Genomic DNA, 24388 nt, shown 5'->3' with positions numbered 1-24388 from the left:
TTAATAAGAACTTTCCCGCTGCTGGCTCTCTTCTCCCGCGAGGAGGTTGTGTAGAGCTGGACCTGAGACAACGCAGATCAAATGACACCATTACACGAATGATGTCATCAATAGCTGTGTATGATGGCATCACTATGAGGAGCACTGTGGCATCAAGAACCATGACATGCTGCTGATGTTGTCAATAACATGCCAGAGTGTGTCGCATTCACATCTCACACTAATAGAATTTGGTAATGCGAACAAAAAGTAATTCTGACAATTTAGGAGGCAGTTGGAGAAAAGGTACTTGTGCTATTGATGTATGTACAGAAGTGATATATATGGCAAGATGCATTACTTTACTGTGCCCTTCCATCCCTTCTGAAAGAGTTTTCCCAAACTAAAAGCTTTGGTGGAAGGGAAAGAGGGGACTAACTTCAGCGAGCCTGAACATTTGGTTCGATTCATAAAGAATGTGGTCCCCTTGGCAGCTTATTCCAGTCTATTGACATGGCTGAGAATGAGACTGGGGGAAGGGGAGAGGAAGAAGACTGAAACGGCCATAACGGTCAACATCATGCAGGTCCTAAAGGAGCTTTACTGTACCGTGGCAGTGATGGAGTTGAATACAAAGATGGGACAACCTTTATAAACGTGTTCTGTAATAACTCCAAAAAAAAAAAAGCAGCTTCCCCACTTTGTTCAGAAATAACCTTGCGACTACGTCTCAACGAGTAAGTCTCAAGTTCAAAGTTGAGAACGAAGTCAAGAGAGTCAAGTCACAAGTACTGAAGTTTGTACATTTGCATTGTGGTATAAAATTGTTGAAAGAAAATGCAGTTTATATGACAGCTACGGTGTTACACGTGTTCAGCCAACAGTCAGCACAGAGACAAACACTGCACTGTTTGTTTTTTCACGTGTTTAAAATAGGATCTTATCTATCCAAAAAGAAAATTCATACATACAGTATAAGGAGTCATATTATCACCTGCAGTTTACAGAAGCTCATGCAAAGTGTTAGTCAGAACCATGTTGTAAGTTCAAAAGAAGCGTTTTTTCATCATCATCATCATAATCATCACCATCATTATTATTATTATTATTATTATTATTATTATTATTATTATTATTTAAATGATTAAACAAGCTAAAGCTATACCGACGCTGTTCTCCTGCATACCTGGAATTAAAAAGAGGAAAATCTGAATTTCGTTCCGGCATTTCATGGGGCACCCGTGTCCTTCTGGGGTCCTTTCGTAACAACAACATGGCTGCGCTCTGTAGAGGCAGGCACCGGTGGAAGAAGACCGATTGTTTTCACATTTTGACAAGAGCCCTGACAGGTAACGTTGTGTTCTTTGACATCGCTGGATTTAGGCGTCTTTTGTTGTCAACACGCAGAGCAGAACCGAGTGAAAATATGGGGTTTTTACTCCCGTCAGCTCAGAAACGCAGAAGGCGCGTCTGATACTTCACTACATCTATTAGGTTGAATAACAAACAACGAAATGTGAGGAGTTTTATGCGCTCTATGTGATAGCAAATTGAATATGCTTTGTGCGCGTTGCTATTGCTAATTATAGAGGTCACATACTGTGTAAAGGACATGAAACTATAGAGGTAAACGCTATATAACGCTATATAACTGTGTTTGAAGGGAAACATGAGTACGACCTGCTGGTGGTCGGCGGAGGCTCGGGAGGACTCGCCTGCTCCAAAGAAGGTGAGGCTGATTGATAAATACTGAGCCCTACTAATCACCCTCACCTTCACACACACATTATCAATACTGACCAATACTGAGGTTTGACGCGTGGAAACGGCGGCATCTGCTGGCCGACGTAGGAATTGCAACAGGGCGTCCCGCGCTGCCCAAAACACAAAACCATCAGTTCTTTTTTTTTTATTTATTCTTCTTCTATTTGTTAATTATCTGTTGTGTTTTTTGGCGGGAAATAACTTCTGTTTGATTAACATAAGATACGACAAAACTTTATGAATTGTTTGAGGAGTTGGAAAGTGGAGCATGTGTTGCCAGTGTGTCATATCAGGACATGCAGATGTTGTGTTGTCCACCCTGACTTTGTATCTGCTGCTTACAGCCGCACAGTTGGGACAGAAAGTGATTGTCCTAGATTACGTGGAGCCGTCTGTCAAAGGTACAAAAAAAGAAAAAAAACTTGTGTATTGGACCTTCTGTGTTATTTGATTACAAAAAGGAACAAAGTATTAGGGTTGTTATAGTGAAGTTTGAAACTTTGATTTGAAAAGACGGGGTTAAAACAGGTTTAACTTACTATACAATGAATTATATTCTTTTTAGATTCAGCTTCTCTCTGTTCTTCTTCTCTTTTTTTCTCTCTAGCTTAATTTCCACAGTAAACATTTTTAAATAGTAAAAGTAGAAATTCTGTCAGTAGTAAATAGTACAAAACACAATGTTGGCTGTAGAATTGATACTGTGGAATACTTTGATGCTTTTGATGGGAAATCTAAAGAAACGTTTCCACACAGGCACCAAATGGGGTCTTGGTGGAACTTGCGTGAATGTTGGCTGCATTCCTAAGAAGCTCATGCATCAGACTGCTCTGCTCGGCACTGCAGTCAAGGATGCGCAGAAGTATGGCTGGAACATCTCAGGGCCTGTATCCCACGATTGGTAGGTTCACACCGAGGGTCACGCTGTGTTCAGGTGCTTGTACATGGTAACAGCCAAATGGTTCCGTTGAACTCTGGATTTAAGGGTATTTGAACACAGCTAAGAGAGACAGAATTGTTGTTATGTGTGAAGAAAAACAGATCTTCTCTTCTCTCCTCTCCTCCTCTCTCTCTCCCCCACTATCTTCTCTTCTCTTCTCTTCTCTTCTCTTCTCTTCTCTTCTCTTCTCTTCTCTTCTCTTCTCTTCTAGTCCCTTCTCTTCTCTTCTCTTCTCTTCAATCGAGGCCTGAGGCAGTCTAAGACAGCTTCATGACCTCTTAAGAGCCATTTTAGTTCTCTTAACAGGAATCAAGTTATCTTGGCAAGTCAGTATTGCTGTAGGCTCCAGTTCAGGAGGAGAAGAGGATAATCAAACCCAGCTCCCGCCCTCTCTGATCCTCTCGGCCTTACTGAGGCTGCTGTTTCAGATAAATGGGGAAATATCAAACCTATTAAGCTCGTAAACTGTTATGATGTTCAGTCAGCCATTCTCAACACAGGCACATCAACATCACAAACCCATCCATGTTAGTGTTTTCTGCAAAGTTCTATTGGCGCGGTAATGTTTTGGCATTTGCACGAAGACCGCACATGGCATAAGCTGACCCCCGTAATCATTGAGACTATGTTACCCTCCCAAAAAAGGAGCGTGTCCCAGAGTTAACGCAGATGTGATTTCATGTGAAGCGATCAGTGTGAGAATGATGGTCAACAGGAGAAGGATGGATGAACTGTGCCCCCTAGTGATGGGATCATGGTAGGACAGGTAGACGTGAAGTGATATTTATTATTTTTCAGAAGAACTGGATATATGTGATGTTTTTTTCTGAAGCAACCGAGATCATTTATTAATATTTGACTTTGTTCTCATCAGTGTCTGCATTCTTAATGTCTTTTCAATCAACACAGTAAATGATCCTGTTCCACTGCCAGTGGGTCTCTAAGAGGGTGATCAATAAACACAGATCTCAGTGGAGCCTCATTTATGATTTTCTTTCAGTTATTAATGACTGATTCTGTCATCTAGCACATCAATTCAAGGTTCACATACTTTGACCTGCCTGTATAATTAATGATTGAAGAGAAACCTCTGTGAATTATGTCATTCTATTATTGTGACGAGGACAGTTTTCTTACTTTAATTAAAGTAGAACTTAACACACGTCCTCTTGCCCATGTGTGTGTTTTGCAGGTCCACCATGGCGGATGCCATTCAGAACCACGTCAGGTCTCTGAACTGGGGTCACAGAGTTCAGCTCCAGGACAAGTGAGTCACATCAGCTGGGATGATCTGATTCCAGCGCTGCATGTGTGGTTACACAGAAGTAAAATAAGTTAAAACCTGCAGTCGAAATTAAACGGTCCTCATTACTCTGAGCCTTTTTCTTCGTCATTCTGAACTTAAGTTGTCTTTTACAATATGGAAAATGCAAAATGGTAAAATGTCAGTTCCAGCAGTTTTGCTAAACTGCATCATCACACAGTGCTGTCAACAAAGGGATCGTCTGAAAGTTACATGTACTCTCTTTCTGTGTCCAAGCAGCCATTAAATAACAAACCAAACCTGCTGCTTGCTTGCAACCAGAAGGAGAAGCTGCCAGTAGAGTGGTGTGTTGCATACTGCAAACAGCTGTTTGTTTCTGTTTCTCTGTGTTTACAGGAAGGTGAAGTATCTGAACATGAAGGGCAGCCTGCTGGATGAGCACACAGTCAAAGCTGTGACCAAAGCAGGGAAAGAGGTAAGAACACAATTCACTTAATAAGGAAATGTTCTGAGAAATGATGAAATTCAGAATCTCAAAAGGTTTGGAATTTATTTAATATGGATCAGAATCAGCAGTCAAACTAAAACCTAAGATGTGATAACAATGAAGATATTTTACTTCCTGGAAATCAGGACTCGTAGTTCCATTTTACAAACCGTACAATCTTGTTTTAAAAACTATTTTCTCTTTCTATTTGCTCCTTTAGTGCAACACATCTTAACTCCTCTTTTGTAAAGAGCCATAAATAAACACAACATGTTCCATTAAATTTGTTTCTTTTTTCCTCCAGACCACCCTGACAGCCAAGAACATCGTTTTGGCCACAGGCGGGCGGCCCAGATACCCCACAAATGTGAGTATGAGCGCCCCCCTCAGGCAGTCATCTCTTACTCTGACTTGGTAGCTGCAGTGACCTGCAGGTTGTTGTGATGGTGCTCAGATGATTAAAGGGTTTGGTTCACATGCAACACACGTATGAATCAGTGGCTCCCGAGATGTTAAGGAGTACACGTTTCCTCTCTGTTATTTTTAACGTTATTGAGAAATGAGACGGCAGGAAACACATTGCAGTCAGTGTTGATAGTTCATTTATTACAGATCCCCGGAGCCATGGAGCACGGCATCACCAGCGATGACATATTCTGGCTGAAGAAGTCGCCCGGAAAAACGTGAGCACCTTCTCGCCTACGCACGCACGCACGCACACACACACAACCACACAAATACAGGAACAAACACGTTTTAAGGAGCACTTATTCTGCTTTTTGGTGTGTGTGTGTGTGTGTGTGTGTGTGTGTGTGTGTGTGTGTGTGTGTGTGTGTGTGTGTGTGTGTGTGTGTGTGTGTGTGTGTGTGTGTGTGTGTGTGTGTGTGTGTGTGTGTGTGTGTGTGTGTGTGTGTGTGTGTGTGACTTGTCAAACGCACTGTGCACATGACTCTAATATATCTTTATATACTGTATATATTAACAGTATATTAATATCAAGGTAATGCTTAAAGGTCTAAAATGTATATAGTTATTAATTATCATTAAAGAATCGGATAATAATTTAATGTTCACACATTTGCAACAGTTTTATTACAGTTAATCGCTATTTCTTATTCTCACACTGTGTGAATCAAATGTCGTAATACTGTTTACAGTAGCACAAATTCTACCCACAAAGAGTTTTGGATTATTGATTCATCAGTACAGGCAGCTTCACCGGAGTCACTTCACTACAAATGTAGCTAAAGGAAACAGAACCTGTAACCTCTGCAGTATTCATTCCTGCTGTGTGCCTGCTGAGCTCTGCCGCTGGCGGACATGACACAACCACACACACACACGCACACATACGCCGCTGTCACGCACTGTGATCATTCATCAGAGACATGCCGTTTGTTTTTCACTCTTCCTGTCATCCTGTCCTCGCCTCATGATTCAGATGAGCAGCGTGCATCCTGACCTTTACATAACAAGGCCCTTTAATACAGCGTTTTAGCGCCTGTCATCGCTCGCTTAATTGGTCTCTGCCTTAAGTTTCCTCTTGGCACAACCTGGAGACACGGACTGGTGGTTGTGGTTTACCTGGGTTATGATGGTTGTTTGCTTCACGGTGACGGATAAGAAGAAATAATTATTACAATATCTGAGCTCCATGTGAGTGTAGCTTGTCTTCACCTCATTGGTTTTTAATAGTTTTTAATTGTATTATTTAATTCAACCACTTATCTCTGGAGGTAACCTAACTGAAAACTGAGACTGAAAAGGAAACGCAGACTTTTGAGTAATGAAATGAGACACATACTATTAGGTCCAGAGGGGAGGTGAGTGGAGGGAGACAGACAGACAGCGTCCTCCTGTATATCCTATATCTTGGATAGCAAAGGACAAACCTGAAGATCATCAGTTTCTCTGGAATTTAGTTTTTCTTAAAATCCTTCTTCGTGGACATGATGTAATTTAGTTGGTTCAGCAGTTTGTCCACTTGGTCACTTGGTGGCAGTACAAACCCAGTCATTGTCAGCAGGTTGTCATGTGGACGGAGCTGATGGACTGTGACGCGTATTTGTCCAAACCGCCTTTATACTCTTTGACTCAACCTGCATAGATCTTGCTATAATGAGCTAATTTTGTCACTCGGCATCAAACACTTTTCTGTAAGTCAAAGTTCTGCAATACTTTTTTTTGTTACCCACTTTTCCACTGAATGTTTTGTTTTGAACTTCTGGGTCAATCTCTGAAGATCAAATATTTCCTAATAAGTCACAACTGAACTCAGAGATGTGTAAAGCATGAATCCACAGCAGAGATCCACCAATGATTCTCCCTTGTAGTGGTGCTGTTTTATGTCGTTACACAAACAGTTTCTCTAGACGTCCAGGAGCGGTTAGAGACTGAAAGCTTTAACTTTCGCAAAAAGGAAGGCGAGTACAGTTTCAAACAGGCTCTTGCAAAACCTCCAACAGGCAGCCGGTCTGAGTGTCGTTTGTTAAACAATTACAAGTGTCTCGCCCAAAAACGCAACAAAACATCTAGGTATAGGAAGCAGAATTATCCACTCAGAAACACTTGAGACAGGAAGTCCTTTGATGTGAGAGGTGGATGGTGCGCCGCAGGCTATAGGGGTGAGCTGTGGGTTAGCATTAGCTCCCCCTGTATGGGCGCTGAAGCACATGTCAGCTGTGCAGGTGAGGTTCCACCGGCTGTTTGTGTTTGGAGGGGAGTGATGGGTGTCTAATGGACCTTGGAGCGTGTACACACCTGATTGATTTGGCCCCAAGGTCCCTGAGCCCAAAGGAGGCCGCTGACATCAGGAGACGCCAGTGTGCATGGGCCAGCAGGGCGATGGTATTGGATGAGATCAGAGATTTAGATGCTGCTTCCACTGTCAAACAGTTGTGGGGTGGACCTGATGAAGGTTCCAGGCGAGCGCTGGTCCAGCACCTGGATGGAAAAGAGAACATGGAACTCTCAAGATATATGTCAGATAATATATCTATATGATTTTATTAGGGCTGGGCAAGTTAACGCGTTATTATCGCCTTAACGCAGTAATTTTTTAACGCCGACAATAACTTTTTCGCACATTAACACAGTTTTTTTTTATCATTATTTAAGTCCGTTGCTCACTAGCTAGTAGCTACAAACTGCAGGCCGATTAGTATTGTGGAAGATGTGGGTCTTAGGATCGCAAGGAATGACCGCATGTATGAGCCTCCCTCAAGATGCACCATCACAAGATGGTGCGAGAGGCTATTATAGGAGTCCTCTCTATATTATAGAATATAGAGAGGACTCCTTATTTACAAGGAGAGGACTCCTTATTATAGTCCTCTCCTATAATAAGGAGAGGACTACAAAAGCGAGGGCGCCAACTGTTGCGCTCACCGGAGACTACTGGGCATCGCTCCGTAACTATGATATGATGCAAGAAGTATGATCGCTGCTGCTGCTAGACCTGCTTCCTTTTGAACACGCCCCCTGCATCGCGCACAGTCTCCAGCGTTCTGTCCCAGTATCTGCAGAACAGTGTGTTTGACTATGTCCTGTTGTGGGCCACTTCAAACCACACACACACACACACTTTATACTTTTAGTTTGATTTACAGATTTACAATAAATATTTTAACTGCTAGTGTGTAAAAGGAATACTGCTGTTAAAAAGCAAGTTATTTATTTACTTACTTACTTATAATAAGTGTTTGCAACCAAATGGTTTTGCACATTTATTCATATTGCAGTACTTTTAAAATAAAACTGCGCAATACACTTTTTTTGAATTCATTATTTAATAATTAGTGTCAATGTGATTAATCGCAGCAAATCATGTGATCGTGATTAAACATTTTAATCGTTGCCCAGCCCTTAATTGTATTTTTTAATGTTTTTCAATCTACAAACAATCACAAGTTGAAAGTACTTTGATGTGATGTGGTAGCATGATGTCATTGGTTACTTGGTGCTCAACCTGCAGATTCTTGGTGGTTAAATGTGAAAGACTGCTACACGGCACCACATCACCCTAAAGCACTGTGGTTCTTTACGGCTCTCAGCACTTCATTATGTCATTCTAATTGTGTATATCAGTGATTATATACAGTGTGTTATCGTTCTGGTCTTCATGAAGCCTGATAAAATGTTGTCTGTGTAGCAGTAAATGCAGCTCTTGTCTCTAAAGGGTCTGTGGTGAGATTATCTGATAACATAGGAACACAAACACCAATGTGGAGCACAACAACACGCAGTAAGGAAAGGAGACGGTTCCTCAGTGATGAAAGTGTGGAGTCGAGCTAAATCTCCTGGCCTAATCTTCTCTAAGCCACTGAACAATACGTGCTAAGTGCAGCTGTGCATTAGGCGGACGCGGGCTTTGAGTGGTGATCGTCTGCATGGACATGGGCGGGATGTGCCGCGGGCTGCCGAGCTGTCAGGCAGAGAGCACGTCTGGGTCTGCGTGGTAAACACACGGCGTAAAGGGGCCTCATGCATGCGGGTGATGGGCTTCACTCAGCAGGCTGATGGGCCGACTTGAGCCTTGAACATGGCGCGCCCCATCCGCAGGGATTAGCCTAAACACTCCCAATTAGCCCACAGATCTCAGGGCTGGATTAGAAGTGTGATTCACCTGGACCACACACACACACACACACACACACACACACACACACACACACACAGACACGTACCTTTACTGTCCCCCTGTGCCACATTTTCTTCTCACTTCCTCGCTTCCTTCTATGCTTTGCAGTTCATCGCCTCTGTAATTGTGGGATGTAAAATAAACACTATTTAGCCTTGGATTTACTTTGTTTTATTTGGCCCGAGTGTGTTTCACAAACTGTCACATCCACTACCTGTATCTTCACCGTGTTATTGTTTCTGCTGTGTGTTTTGCAGACTGGTGGTTGGAGCCAGCTGTATCCTTCTGCCAAATGGAGCCACAGTAGAGTTTGCTGTGAATAGTTCAGAGAGGAAATTATTTCGGTCCACTGTGTACAATATACTGTACTATAGGATAGAGATCCATGATGAGATGAACATATGTGTATCTAACTAAACATATAAGTTAATATAAAGGAGCTTTGAGAGGGTTTAACTGGTGTTCAATGGTGTTCTGTAGTGGCAGTTTCATAAGGAGCCAGTTTACAGAGTTGCTAAGTGAACACTGTATGTGTCCAGAATGTTCCCACTCATAAAGGAGACATGACCTTATTTGGAACATTTTGTGTAATCACTGTTAAAGGTTGGTATCAGACAATGTCAAGTCTTTATGTCAGCAATGTGTACTTGAGTCACCATCGCTGCATTACAGACAGATCAAAGAGAACAAACATTTACATAGTGTGTGAATGATCTTTCTTCAGTATCTGGCTTTAGGTCTTTAGCTGGATGGCTGAATGACAGTGTTGCTTTAGTGATCGTACACAAACACACATGCTGCTTTAAGGATCCTCAGCCTGCTGCTCAGATGTCGCTCTGGAGAGTGCTGGGTTTCTCACAGGCCTCGGCTTGGACGCCACCGTCATGGTCCGCAGCATCGCCCTCCGGGGGTTTGATCAGGTACTGCCCTATCTACTGCTCTCACCCTTCAGAATTGTACTTCAGTGTAGGAAAAGCATGACGACGTGACAAAGCGGGATGTTTATGTTGTAAGCAGATTTGTAATGAAATGAGGGAACGTTTTAATGTTTTCCCATCTGAAGCCTTTGGTTCTCTTTTTGCTCGTGCAGCAGATGGCAGGTCTTGTGACAGACTACATGGAGGCTTATGGGACCAGGTTTGCCTGGAATAGTCTGCCCAAGAGAGTGGACAAGCTCTCCTCAGGAGCCCTGCAGGTGACCTGGGTCGACACCCAAACGGGCGCCGAACAGAAGGACACCTTTGACTCTGTGCTGTGGGCAGTAGGTGAGTGTGTGTCTGTGTGTGTGTGTTATCCAGGCACGTCCCTCCTTTTGCAGGCCAGAGGTCAATTTTTCCCAGATTTTGTAACTGAAACTATAAACTGAGCAGGACTCTTGAGCCGGTTCCATGTAATCATCACAGGCTCCCTCTGATGCAGCGTTTCGTCCTTGAAACAACCGACGGTTTGTCTGCCTTCTCCCCAACACCGTCAGGTCTTGTCCTCCTGGATAGATTGCAGTGTCAGCAGATTGGAGGGGAATCAAGGCTGAAAACAAAGTAATAAAGCCTGAGTGATGGGAATAGTGAGGGGAAGTGTTCATCACCCGGCACCGGCTCTCTCTCTTTCTCTCTCTGGCTGAAGAGGGGCAGGATGCACCCAGGCACCGGGTCACCTCGCTCCCCTCTTTGTTCTCCCTCTCCGGGCTTTCCTGCCTATGCCAGCCCTGCGGAAACTGAGCCCGCATCTGTCACTGCCATGCCTGCCCACAGTCTTGCTGACTGCCAGCCCTCCTCCTCTGTCTCGCCAGTCTATCATTTCATTTGTCCTGTTCTAGACTCTAAACAAGTAACAATGAGGGGAAGATCCGTCAGGGCTGCAGCTGACAGTTTATTTGTCTCCAGCGTGGTGCTTCCCAAAGTCTGACTACCAGGCTTTTCCAGACTCCCACAGTCGTATCTTCTGCCGCTCTCCTGCTTTATCTGAGCATGTGTGCTTGCGTGTGTGTGGGTTGCGGTCAGGGGTGTGTTGTGGCCATATGCGTGTGACAGCGGCAAGGATGTTGTGACCCTGCAGCTGAGATGACGCTCGCTCTTCCCTGCCACCACTGAATTCCCACATGGTTCCAGCGTGAGAGCGGCGCTGACATGATGTAACGGCCAGTGTGTGTGTGTGTTTGCATCTCACTAGAAGTCAGCACTTCATGTGCAGGATCAATATATTTTGGTCCACTGTAGGCGACTATTTTAATGTGATGCACCAGCAATTTGATAAATAACGTAGGAATAGAAAGTAATTTACCTCGAACTACAGCGCCACCCTGTGGACAGTCTGGGTTATGGTCTTTATTTCTGTGAACCTGGAGCTCCCCTTTATCATCACGGATCCAGATCCACTTGGGCTTAAATGTTGAATAATTTGAATAACGCTACCAATTGTTCGACAATACAATGTGTTAAGTTTATAAATGTGAAGTGTATCTGTCTGGAAGGCGCTAATATGCACACATCATTGTACAGATTCTATGTCAACTATTAACTATTTCGTGACTTCTGTCCTGTAAGGATTTATCTCTTCACTTCTGCGCCTATCTCATTTTCAACCAAGACACCAGTAGAACCGTCTGATGATGATGACATCATGATATGTGTTACGGGTCAGCAGTGCAGACAAATGTCCCTCAGGGGACCATAACGTTGCCCCGTGTCGTGTGGTTTCCCGGCGTTCCACTCTACCCTGCTGTATCCCGGTGGCGTGGGCTTCCCATTCGGCTCAGTGGGAACCAGCAGCAGTGAGGCCTCTGCTCTTTGATGTGTGGGAGAGGACAAGGACACTTCCCTTTACTGTGACCTTACACTAGGCTGGCCTGGGCTCTCAGGCCTCTGCGGAGGTATTAAAGGCCAGAGGGGACCTGGGGGACTTCTCCCTGGACCTGTCTGCCTCCGCCCTGCCCCCGTCCCATCCTGGCCTCAGGGCCGCTCCCCTGTCCAGGTGGTCCGGCAGAAACACATCAGGAAACAGAACATTTCCACGCTTCCCGTCTGCATGCGGACAGCGGGCACATTAGTTTTCCTCCTCGCTCTGCTCTGAAGCACTCGAGGATGTGATTTTATGTTTTTCCCCTTATTTTTCCAGGTTATTTGGCCTTTCAGCTCCCATTTAGGGTGGGAGATTACAGTTTTCCTGCCTTATGGCTGTTTGTCTCTCCATCTGTGGGATTTGGGGTCTGTGTGACTTCTGTTTGTTGGAATCCTTTATAACAACCCCTTTCAAAAAAAACAACAGCATATTGTCACACATCAGAAAAAGCAGAATATCAAAGTAAATGGTAATCCGAAATATGGCTTGCATTTTCTCCTTTTACACTTTTTGAATAACCCAGAAACAGTCAAACAAAAGTAACTTAATCCTGTGTAAGGGAATCCAGAGGATGAAATGAATGAAACGAGGCCTTTTTTTTTTTGCACGTAAACTAAATAATACAAAACGTCTGATGTAACTGCATGTAACTCGGCACACAAGAGTGAAAGAGTCTGAGTCTGAAAGCACTTCAGCTTTTATGCCTCTATTCCTCCCAAAAAAAGTTTTGTCTCGCTTTTGACATTGACATATCAGATAAGTGTCCTGCTCTCCTTTCAACTTATTGGAAGCTTGTTGTGGCGTGGCTAATTAGCCCAGCAGGCTTTGGTCAAAATAGCGGGTCTGTTGGGCCTCTTGTGTGTGTGTGTGTGTGTGTGTGTGTGTGTATATGTGTGTGTGTATATGTGTGTGTGTATATGTGTGTGTGTGTGCGTGTGCGTGTGTGTGTGTGTGTGTGTGTTTGTGTGTGTGTTCGTTCGTTCTCTTATCGGCCACACTCTGTTGTTGTGTCGTCGACATACAATGGAGCTGCTGCAGCTCACAGACAGACAGGAAAGAAGCAGGAGTCGACCGGAATGTTAAAAGCTGACATTTGTGCTTTTATTTGGTGTGGATATTCAGTAAGCTTATAAATCTTCTCATGAGCTGAAGCTGACTCATGACGCTGACTGAGTCATGTATTTAGACTAATCGTTGAGGCTCTCAGGCTCGTCTGTGACTATAAGATTTCAGATTCTTTAACAAAAATTTGGAAAATTAAAATTGGCTTTTTTAATTCATTTTTTGTCAACAAATTAAAGTTTCCCGATGTTTCGGTGAGTTTGGGATGAAGTGATGTGGAGAGAGGGGCTAGAAGATAAGGCTCCCATCAGCCCCACAGGACCCCCAAGGTGTGATTTCTGCCACTTCCTGGGGGATAGCTGAGTGATGCTGTCGACACTAAGTCTCCATGGCGATGGACCATGGACCACCCCCCCCCCCCCCCCCTTCTCTCCGTAGCTCCTCACTGCCCGCATGGGGAGCATAATAAACACCAGGTCCCGAGGTACCCATGTAGATGCTATCGGACAGCAAAAATAACAAACCCCCGAGACCCTTTTCCTGGCTGGAGCCGAGGAACAACGTGCCCCCTCCCCCCCCCCCCGCCCTCCTGCACTGCAGTCAGACTGTTGGGATGTAGGGAGCGTCGGCCTGGGTGGCTGAAGGTGGGGGGGGTCGAGGGAACGCTGGGCAGCAGAGAGAGATTCCCAATAGGGGTTGAGAGGTTGAATCCTTTTCTTACCCTGTTGGGTTCATGTTCTAGGTGACTGAGATTGACTTTGTGTTACAGTGTACATGTATTCATAAATGTGTACATAAAACACTGACCATCCTGTATACGTTTCCTCCATGAACCATATGGAGTCATTAACATCATATCATCTGTGTTCTCTGGTGATTGACGCAGGCAGAGCTCCTGAAACCAAAGCTTTGGGCCTGGACAAGGTTGGCGTGCAGATCAACGAGCAGACGGGGAAAATAGTGGTGCGAGAGGACGAATCCACCTCAGTGCCAAACATCTACGCTTTCGGCGACATCGGCGAGGTAAGCAGAAAATCCAGCAGAACAGTTATTTTACATTCTTCTATGATTCTCACACACACACAGAGAACTTGGCCTCTGAACTCAGTAACCACATCCGTATCTATAGAAAGGACCCTTATGGATCCATGGGACCCCTGTTGAAGTGTAGAGTTTCCTGCTCAGCTGAACTCATCTGAGCGGCTGCCTGCCGTGCTGTCCTCCCACGCCTGTTTTTGATTCCTACCGTTCTCGGTACCCGATGATTTGTCTGCTCTGCGAGTGCGGCGTGCACGTAGAATCATTAGCAGTTGGCTGTGATGTGTAATCAGAGCAAGAGGAAATGCACCTGTGGGCGTCTTAGTCAGATTTTAAGATTTACATGCTTGAATAAATCAGTGGATTATCGTGCGGTTGGAGTCTGCCATCGTGTAAACATGATGTTCACAATCTTATCTATTCCAACCTCATGATAGACAAATATATACATATATATATATATATGTATATGCTTTATCCTCGTGGAAACATGAATAACATCCCTGGTTCTTTTATCTGACAGAAGGTATGCGTGTTTTCACGCGATCATCGGCCTCCGTGTTAATACTGGTTAGACCTGCTGGATGTAATGAGTGTGTTTGTGTTTTCACCACAGCCAGCTGTGAGTTTCCTTCCTGCCTCCCAGGCCCCATCACACACACATAGGCTCACAGTTTGATTGACAGCTTGCTTTGATGAGTTGTGCTTCAGCCCAATCTGTCTTTCAGCTTTTCACAGCGGCGAGAGGGGGCGGGGCTGATATCTCACTCAGTGCGTCCTCTCATCGACAAATGGAGACACCTTCAGAGTGCGTTAGAGTGACGCAGACTGTCTGGTGTGTAAACAGTAACTGGAATGCACACACATGTCGAGGGTGCACGCAGAGCTCCTGGAGATGTTTGCGACAACAGGATGTGTGGTGGTAATTTAACAGGTTGCTTATGGCTAAAGTCAGACTTTTAAAATGACCCGCAGCGTTAACATTTCCTTCTCTCTGAAGCTGCGTGTGTGTGCGCGTGCCTGTGTCTCTGTGCGTGTGTTTGTTCTGGCACACATCTCGATCAATTAGGTCAAAAACACACAAGCGGCAACTTGAGTTTTTTGTAAAGCCTGAAGTACCGTGTTAAAACAACAACATCACCAGTCCAAACTTTAACTTGAAAGTCCGGAATGTGACTCCATATCTGCTGAAAGGCTGTGCGTGTGTGTGCGTGTGCGTGTGTGTGAGACAGAATGGATGGACTAAAATGGCTCTATTCTCGTGAAGCGTTTTGAAGGTTTCGACACTGTCTCTGGTTTCAGGGCCGTCCTGAATTGACCCCTACAGCCATTCAAGCTGGAAAGCTCCTTGCACGCAGACTGGCCGGTCAGGGCGATGAGCTCATGAACTACGATAACGTAAGACCCACATACACACACACACACACACACACACACACACACACGTCTTCATCTGTCCACAGCTTGTGTCTCTGCCGCCTCTGGAGACGATTGTTTAACATTCTGCTTCAGGCAAATTAAACATTTGTGACATTTTGGGACTGGAGCCTCTCGTGTGCGTCCCACCCTCTCATCACGGTGACTCATAGTTTGAAACAGGGCTCGAGCCAACACTTCCCACAATGCATTTTTGAATATTGGAGGTGTGTTACCCCGACATGTCATCGGTTTCATTAGGCCTGTGTTTACACAAAGTCATCCCCTCTTAATCGAGGTTCATTTCAGCAGATTTCCCCGACCTGATGCTGGCTCAATGCACACAATGCACACAATGCACACACACATATACACAAGCAGTTTGATCAAAATGAAATGGAAGATTAAATGCAAGATTAAATATTGAAATATCCCTTGTCTTGGATTATAATAAGAACGAGACACAAGACAAATTACAACATGAAAACAAAACAGAGACTCTAAATGCAGCGTGTGTGTGTGTGTGTGTGTGTGTGTGTGTGTGTGTGTGTGTGTGTGTGTGTGTGTGTGTGTGTGTGTGTGTGTGTGTGTGTGTGTGTGTGTGTGTGTGTGTGTGTGTGTGTGTGTGTGTGTGTGTGTGTGTGTGTGTGTGTGTGTGTGTGTGTGTGTGTGTGTGTGTGTCAGGTGCCTACCACAGTGTTTACCCCTCTGGAGTACGGCTGTGTGGGTCTGTCAGAGGAGGAGGCTGTCAGGAAGTTCAGCAAAGATGGTGTAGAGGTGAGATTCATTTATATATTCATTTACACTTTCAATTGTGAACCCAAGGTGTTTTTCAATTTTTTTAAAGACAACAGCAGCTTCTAAGGGAAAATGTAAAAGAAGTGGAAAAACATTTTTGGTCCTTTAAAGTCAAATTGATTTAATTTAATGGAACAGATAACACTAATTAATGGTGATGCATTGGATAATAACTTCGTTAACCTCTTTTTTTGTATAAAACTTCACATAATAAAATGGGTGCAGCATTGTGATGAAATAGAAACGAACCATTTAATCCTTTGCACACACACCAGCAGAAACACACACACGCACACACTCACACATGAGCATCTGTGTGTGTTTTACGTGCTCGCGTGCATGAAGCAGCAGCACCAGATGCTCACCAACACCTGTGGTGGTGAGCGCTCTCCGGCTTGGAGGTGGGGCTGCTGGCCGTGATGGACGGGTGAGCAGGAGGCCTGATTGAGGTGTGTGTGTGTGGGGCGGAGGTGTGTGCGCGGCGATGACAGGCACAGCGAGATCTGACGAGGAGCTGCAGCCCGACAGCTGCACACGGCCTGCAACTTGTGTCAGCACGCTTTGCCTCCATAAGAAACATGGCACACACACACACACACACACACACACACACACACACACACACACACACACACACGCCAGCAGTGAGAGGAATTAATGAGAAACCTTGTAAGCACGTTGTGAGTAATTATTAATCATCAGAATCAGTGTGATGACGAAAACAGGATTGACGTTTAGTGTGTTTGCCCACCTATCAACGTGCTTCCTGCCGCGACTCTGAGCGTTCATGATGTCACTTGGCGACATCAGAAAGTTTTAAATGGAGATTTAAGGTACCAATGTGTGAGATGTGAACCGTGTGTGTGTGTGTGTGTGTGTGTGTGTGTGTGTGTGTGTGTGTGCGTGTGTGTGCGCGTGTGTGTGTAGGTGTACCACGCTTTCTTCAAGCCTCTGGAGTTCACTGTGGCCGAGCGTGATGTCAGTCAGTGTTATTTAAAGGTAAGCATATTATACACCGCAGGTTTCCCTAATTAATTGTTTATCTAACACACACACACATACACAGACAGTTCGTGTAGTGAGGGCAGGATCTCTCTAATGGTTTAACCACTATGCAGTCCTGTAGAACCCTGATTTAATAAACCTGTACTACCAACCACGTGATAAATGTTATCTGTCGGTTTGAGGAGGAGACTTTACCGTCTTCCCTTTATCTCCTCACCAAAGACGCCATTTTGTGCCTTTTGCAGGTGATTTGCGAGCGGCACAGAGACCAGAAGATCCTGGGTCTGCACTTCACTGGCCCAAACGCTGGAGAAGTAACGCAGGGCTTCGCCTTGGGCCTTCAGTAAGTTGGAATTAATAAATAACTTCTCAAAGCTCATTTTCTAATCACTCTAAGCTTGTGGCGGTTCGTGAAAAGTCACCGGATTTTGAAGCACATACATTTATTATGAGTGCTTGTAATCTGCGAGTTATGAAAGAATAATGTGTGAGTGACTGCAGGTGTTTTAGAAACAGATGCTTCCTCAGAGAATCCCAACAGCAGCAGCTCATTGAATGAATCAGCGACTGTTTGGAAACTTAGACATAAAAGACACCTGCCACAACATGGATGACAAGGATTCTACTAAGAAACATGATCAAATTATCTGACCATTCATAGAAATAATGGAAGCCTTTATGAACATGAATGACCTGTGTGTGTGTGTGTGTTTGTCAGGTGTGGGGCCACATATTCCCACCTGCAGAAGACAGTGGGGATCCATCCGACTTGCGCCGAGGAGGTCACCAAGGTCAACATCACGAAGCGCTCGGGCCTGGACGCCACCGTCACAGGCTGCTGAGGTTAAGCCGCCTCGTCTCTGAACGCAAGTGAGCACACGGGGCCCCCTGCTGGTTATAGGGAGGATGTAGATCGTAGCTGTCCGCTCTCTCTTTAGAACGCACATTTGTTGGGCTTTTTCGGTCTCTCTCTCTCTCTCTCTCTCTTGCACGCTCTCGCCTCGTTTCCATCAATACAGAATTGGCTCCGTCCTAGTTCTCAAAGCTTATTTTGAACCGTTCTGAGCATTTCCACCAAAAATACATTGCTTATTTGGTTCCCTGCGAGACCTGGAAAAGGGTCAGACTTATTATTCTACGCTAGGAGCCTGGAAAACAGTGTAACTGCCTGCCAGCAGCTGGCCATTGCCTGAGGAACGCCACACATATCCTTCGCTCAGCTCCCCAATTAGTGGAACCGCAGATTGGTTTGCAGAAGGGATGAGTTGAGTGCCGGCCATGCAGCAGAACTGGCACCGGCACCATGTGGCTAGAAAAAAACGGGTTCCAGTTTTCAGCATCGCGTCACGTTGATCTTGTATACATTTAAAGGTTGTGTCCGTATAGATTCAGGTTAGTGAAAGCTGGTGGTTTAAATAAACAGACTCATCAATCAGGATCCAGGAACACGTTCAGGCTTTTGTCATCGGAGAAAGGTGGACCAGGCCGAACATTTTTCTGAATATATATTCTACAAATATTGTTGTTTCTCCGGCTGTACTTCCTGTCCATTAGTCTTGGAGGTGACACATACCATACACACCCCCACCGTGACACTGATGGATGGCCCCAGAGCCGTCGCCGCCGCGACACCGCCCCATTTCCCATGGACACACACAAACAGTCGGTGGGCCGCCTGTCAGTCAGCCAACAGGCCCTGGCCAGGGAGCCCCGGCTTGTTTAGGGCCCCGTAAGAGTCCAGGCCAAAACCCCCAGCCCCCTTCCTCTTCCTCCCACGCCCTCCTCCTCCTCCCCCTCCTAATCCACAGTAGAATACAGTGGGAAACAAACAGGCCTGTCAGAGGCTGTGCGTGGACTCAAACTGCATCACAGGCCGTGTTCATGCCGTCCATTGGATTTCTCTGAAACAAACATGGTGACACAGTCTGCAGCATGAGGAGATGATGTGTAGGACACTGGTCCAGTCGGGCTGCAGGCGGGCCGACACGTCCACTGTCTGTGCTGTGATACATCAACCTGTTTGATACTTCAGGGTAATTGCCTGCAAGCAAACAGACTTATTTACTGCTTTTAGATTTATTTTATGTCCTGTTCACAGAAGCAAAAGGGTAACAAAAATATGATAATGAACAATATATATATATATAAAATCAAGCCGAATTTTTGTCCGAGAGGGAAACAAAACTTTTTCAAAAACTGTTTTTGTGATCCAATAACAACCACCAAAATCAAAACATGAAACCTGCTGTCGTTGCAAAATGAACTCAACATAGATGACAACAAAACCTTGATTTATTTTGATTTTGTATTATTTTCAGTTGAAAGAAAATCAGATTGAAACTTGCATTGGCGACCAAATTAACCTTATTTTAATGTAGAGACTAAAAATAGATAATTAAATCCATATTTTTATTTTCCAGCTGATGCTAAATTAATCAACAATGAATTATCTTAAGTTTTTGGAAAGTATACATTTGTGCTGAATTCACATATGTAAGAGAACAAATGGAAAGAAAATCTGCTTTTCAACTCAATCCTCTCCATGAGGTTTTGGGTTATGGTTTGAGCCATTTTCATGTATTCATGTAGTAGAAAATAAAAGTATAATGTAGCATAAATATTTCTTCTCTCTGAATATAATTAGTAAATTTAAATTGTATCGTTGGCCCTCCATGTCAGAGCCCTCCACGCCTTAGGCTTACAGTAAACTCCTGCACAGCTCACACCAGCAGACGCTCCGGCTGCACTACTTTGCCTCACCCAAAGGTGGCACTGTTGCCTTCCTGTTCTCCTCCTTGTGCTGAGCCAAGAGTGGAGGCAGGATGAAGTAGTGAGTTGATAAGACCTAAGCTGGATACATTTAATCCCTTTAATCCGTATCAAAGATATGTGTGCTTTTGGATGAAGTCAGCATGGCCTTATTGGTGCCAAACTGATAAGTTTATCTGCTGTGTGTTTACATGGATGGCAGGTTTGCCCTCAGGAGTCATCGACCTCACAGATAAGACAAGTTGTTTATATCAATAAAGCAGTGATGGACGGCTGCGGTTTGCCAAAGTGTTCAACCTGCTCGCTGCCGTGTATGTCTCGGCTTCATTAAGCCTCCCGTCCTGTCAGAGCAGCTACTAATGAGCCTAACTTACCTTCTCTTCATTCTGGACCGCAACCGATTTTTGCAAAACTGCACTGTGTCAATTTTTACCCAAATACTAGATTGTGATGCGCTTTTCAGATTATGGGAGATAATTATACACATCTAAAAAGGACCAAGAATAATGCGAAACAATGCGACGCAATGAAGTTAGCAAGCTACATGTTTTCTGGCTCTGATCAGATCATCTGAAAAAATTAATTTATTCTTGTCTTCCAAAAATTGAGCGCTACGCCGTGATGCAGCCGGTTAAAGACCAAAACGACGAATAAACAACAAATGGCAGCGATAACATTAAACCTGCTGTGAGCTTTAAACAAGTGAGGTATTCAACAATCAAACGCTGGAAATGAGACTGGCCCAAGTTGCGGCCAAACGTCAAAACCGTATGACCGTTTCATGGATTCAGACTGGAGTCAAAATTTATATTGATGCTAATTATGAGGACACGCTCGGTCTTGGTCAGAAATGACTGCGAGGGAATAGAATATGAACAGTATGTAAGGGTTAAACGTGGGAGGAGGAGGAGGGCTGTCAATATATGGGGACAGAAGAGGAGGCTGCTGGACTTGGTTTATTTGTATTTGAAGTCTAATCTGCCCAGCCTGATTAATGATCCCGATGAGGGGAGTGACAGCGTGCTAGGAGATGGAGAGAGGAGCAAGCGAGAGAGACAGAGAGAGAGAGAGAGAGCTAGCAGGTTTATTTGGACCTGGGCCGGAGGAGAGAGAGAGAGAGAGAGTGTGGCGTTGCAGGGAAGGGGGATTCCTGTGTGCTCTGTTCAGGGCCGAGGTGCTGACTGAAGGACCCTGACCTCCGCTCGGCAGGAACAGCTTGACTCTATCACTCGGAGCACAGAGGGCTCACATGCTCCACCACTGCACGGCATGGGGCCTGGGGAGCCGGGGGGGAGGGGGGCACAGACAAGGGGGCGGACGGGCCGACCCACACGGCACCGAGCGGTAGCGCCGTGTTTGCCCAGAGTAATTGAGTCGATGTTCCTGTGCTTAACGAGCCACTTCAGAGACCCCAGGCTGGGCCGAGGCAGCCTGAGGGAAGTCATTGAGGCCATCAGTGTAACTGTAATGTCTGTTTGCTTTCTGCCCTCCGCTCCCCCCACACACACACACACACACACGCTTTCTCCATACCAGCCCGTCACTTCACACACTATATATCTGACACTTTCAGAATCAGATTCTGTGACTATGGATACAGACCTACAGAAGCTGACATAAAAGACAACAGATCGATTAAGGTGTTTAGAAAACAAAACATCTTTATAGATGATGTGAGCTAATGTGTGATTGAACATAACATCAAAGTCAACAACAAATCACATGTCACCTGTTGAACGTATAGAATAGATAGTAAATAGTTTTTTCTGCAAAAATGTCAAAAAGTGTCCAACTCGACCGTCCTGCTACAAACACACCAAATCAAACACATCGCCTCCTTGACTGAGGTATTAAAATCTTGCCTCAAAATCAATATGCTGATGATTTATCGGCTTATTTGACCGATGGTTTTGTCGATCAGCGTCAGCAGTGAGTCTCTCTGTGCCCCGAAGAGGTCAGGGTTCAACGCTCAGGTGGCCAGCTAATGACGGCCTGCACTCCAACCCAAAGCGGGCTGTGCAGGCCTGATGTCACCTGGCCGCCCACGTTAGCAGATGTAAATAGAGAAGTTTAATTTTCCTATGAAGCTTTGTTATAAATAATTTATATGTAAAGTACCAACACATTGTCTGCACTGTGTCACCATTAAAGTAATGATGTCCCTGCTGTGTTCTGTGGTCTGCGTGTGTGTGTAGAAATGTAGAGCACGCGTGTGTGCATGTGGATGTACACGCACACACACTCATACGCACACACGAGTGCCTTGCCAAAGGGCTGTATCCAGTTTCTCTCAACAAATGTTTTTCCTCAGTGAGATCAGATGAAATTGTTTGCTGCATTCACATTCCATCTTAACCTATTTTTTAGTCATATCCAACATTTTTATCTTGACAGCAGCAGTGTAAAGTAACAAAGTAAGTAGTCTCCAGACCAATAAGGTTATAAAAGAAGAAGAAGAAGAGTTTAATGTTAAAGAAACGAAAAGAAGATGGGAGGAAACTGGATGCACAAGTTTTATCTCCAAGGTATCAAGGTACATAAGGAAATGCTCAGTAGCTTCACCACTCTGTAGCTCACATTGATTTGTTTGAGCTGTCAAAGAGTGACATCACCTCAGTGTGACGGTCTTACTAACAAGACAATGTCAGTGACCTTGTTTTGACATAATTTTCCTGAAAATCATGAAATCCAGAGACTCATATTGCTTTAACATACATGCTGATGTTTAATGCTTGAAACTTCAGTTGAACTGTTGTCATTTTGTGTTCAGATTTGCTGCATGGTTCAGTCTTAATATTAAGCAGGGCGGTGAGGGGTGGTCACACTTTGACCCCCCAGTCGTGTCTGCTGACAGGCGGCTCTGCTATGCGGCCCTGTCACTCAACCCTCTGCACCAACAATGGCAGAAATTCCAGTGTGTTTGTTTGGTTAAGGACGGAGCTCTCTGAAACCCCTGAACCTCCTCAGGATCCACAGCAGCCTCGTTCACCCTGAGAAAGAAGACGGTGTCTGTCCGAAAAACCAGACAGCCGGAGTAAAGTTCACCGCCGTCTCAGGAATAGCAAACCCCATTTAGCAATTGTGTCTCTTATGTCCCTCCACAAAGGAGCAAACAGCCTAAATCCACCTTGAAATGCACTTAGTAGAACATGTCAACATGTCAGGGTGCGCTCGGCTCTCCGCTCCGTCTTAATCCAGCCCATTGAGCACTGACAGTCGTGTCTGTGAGTCAGACATTCACAAGGCCTTTGTCACTTCAGGCTTGAGCCCGAGCAGCCAAGCGCTGGATGAGCAGAACCCTCAGACGCACGTTAAAACACACAGATTGGGTACACAGCCCGACGGACAGAGCCGCAGCCTCGGGAGGGGGAGAAAGCGATACATACCTTGTGTAAACATGAGGAAAGAAATGACGCTAGGAACAGAAAAGGCTCAACCGAGGCGAGGATTATCCCTGAGAAATGAATAGGGGCCAATTATGACTGCTCTGTTGTACTGCCACTGCCTGGCTCAGAGCTGTCAGCCTGAGAAGCCTGCAGGGCCCGGGCGGGGCACGGCGAGCGGGGGAGGGGTCTGCGGAGAAAGGGGGCCCTTGGACCGGTAAACCAATGTGAGTCGTGAAGCTCGTTTGTAGATTCGATGCTTCCTCCTTCGTCTGCCCCCGAGACGATTAGCCGCCAAGCCGCGTGCTGTGCAAAACAAGATTGGGAACGCCGGGGCTGAGGTTGTGTGCACAAGTTTACACAGTTCACACACTCCTGGTGCTCCTATGCTGCTGACGCCTGGCAAGGACCCCTCGGGCCAAGGATGCATTAGTTTAGACCCAGACAGCCTGCAGGGCAGAAATCTCCGCCAGGAATGTCAAGGATGCAACGCTTCGTCTCACAAAGTAACTGTTGCAATTGTTGCCTTAGCAGACAAAAACTTCACACTCAATAAAGACAAAAAAGTTACTGTAAGCTGTTCTGTGTTGTCATGCAGACCTTTATTCATTCACCAACTTCTCATTGATTCTCGCATAAACCCCCCCCCTGTTGCCCTTCAGCTGCGGCCCTTGCCTGAGCAGCTTGGTGTTGGTGCCTGGCAGAAGTCAGGCTCTGTGAAATTAGCTAATCTTACCCCAAGATAAGAGCACATCACCCTCACCAAGGCTCTAAACTCAGCACACATGGATCCTGCCGGTGGCCTTTATCTGAGGGATGTGGCCCCGTGCTGCGCTGCGGTCAGGCTTGGCCCCCCCAGACCAGTTAAGCCGACCACAGCCTCGCATTTGATACCGGCACCAGGTCCCAGCGGCTATAAACGCGAGAGGTCAGCAAACCTCAGCTCTTAAATCACGGCGGTCCGGCCACACAGGGAGCTGCTGTATCACACCACCTTCTTTGCACC

The 24388-nt window shown here is 45.3% G+C and overlaps 1 protein-coding gene across 2 annotated transcripts; it reads left to right on the top strand.

The window, feature by feature from the left end:
* Positions 1 to 1244: 1244 nt before the first annotated feature.
* On the top strand, positions 1245 to 20586 carry txnrd2.2 (thioredoxin reductase 2, tandem duplicate 2). Of its 2 annotated transcripts, XR_012963698.1 has the most exons (18): positions 1245 to 1328; positions 1643 to 1708; positions 2088 to 2144; positions 2500 to 2644; positions 3876 to 3950; positions 4344 to 4422; positions 4739 to 4801; positions 5047 to 5117; positions 9331 to 9350; positions 9902 to 9993; positions 10164 to 10338; positions 13860 to 13996; positions 15314 to 15409; positions 16112 to 16204; positions 17153 to 17224; positions 17476 to 17573; positions 17949 to 18138; positions 18169 to 20586. XR_012963698.1 is itself a non-coding variant. In XM_076150997.1 (17 exons), exons 1-17 carry the CDS (start codon positions 1253 to 1255, stop codon positions 18070 to 18072), a joined length of 1539 nt encoding a protein of 512 aa, XP_076007112.1. In that variant the 5' UTR covers positions 1245 to 1252; the 3' UTR covers positions 18073 to 20586. The 2 variants fall into 2 exon arrangements, 1 of the variants encoding a protein (XP_076007112.1); XM_076150997.1 differs by having other exon boundaries at positions 17949 to 20586.
* The last annotated feature ends 3802 nt before the right edge of the window (positions 20587 to 24388 follow it).

The sequence above is a fragment of the Genypterus blacodes genome, unplaced genomic scaffold (genome assembly GCF_046128005.1).
Source record: "Genypterus blacodes isolate CSIRO-AG114 ecotype Tasmania unplaced genomic scaffold, CSIRO-AGI_Gbla_v1 ptg000053l_1, whole genome shotgun sequence".
Lineage (NCBI taxonomy): Eukaryota > Metazoa > Chordata > Actinopteri > Ophidiiformes > Ophidiidae > Genypterus > Genypterus blacodes.
The sequence above is the reverse complement of the archived record's forward strand: the minus strand, read 5'-3'. Positions and strand labels throughout refer to the sequence as shown.

Coding starts and splice junctions, on each gene's coding strand:
- txnrd2.2 (XM_076150997.1), top strand. CDS start 1,253: ATGGCTGCGCTCTGTAGAGGCAGGCACCGGTGGAAGAAGACCGATTGT. Junction 2,145..2,499: donor CGTGGAGCCGTCTGTCAAAG/GTACAAAAAAAG, acceptor GTTTCCACACAG/GCACCAAATGGGGTCTTGGT. Junction 15,410..16,111: donor AGCTCATGAACTACGATAAC/GTAAGACCCACA, acceptor TGTGTGTGTCAG/GTGCCTACCACAGTGTTTAC.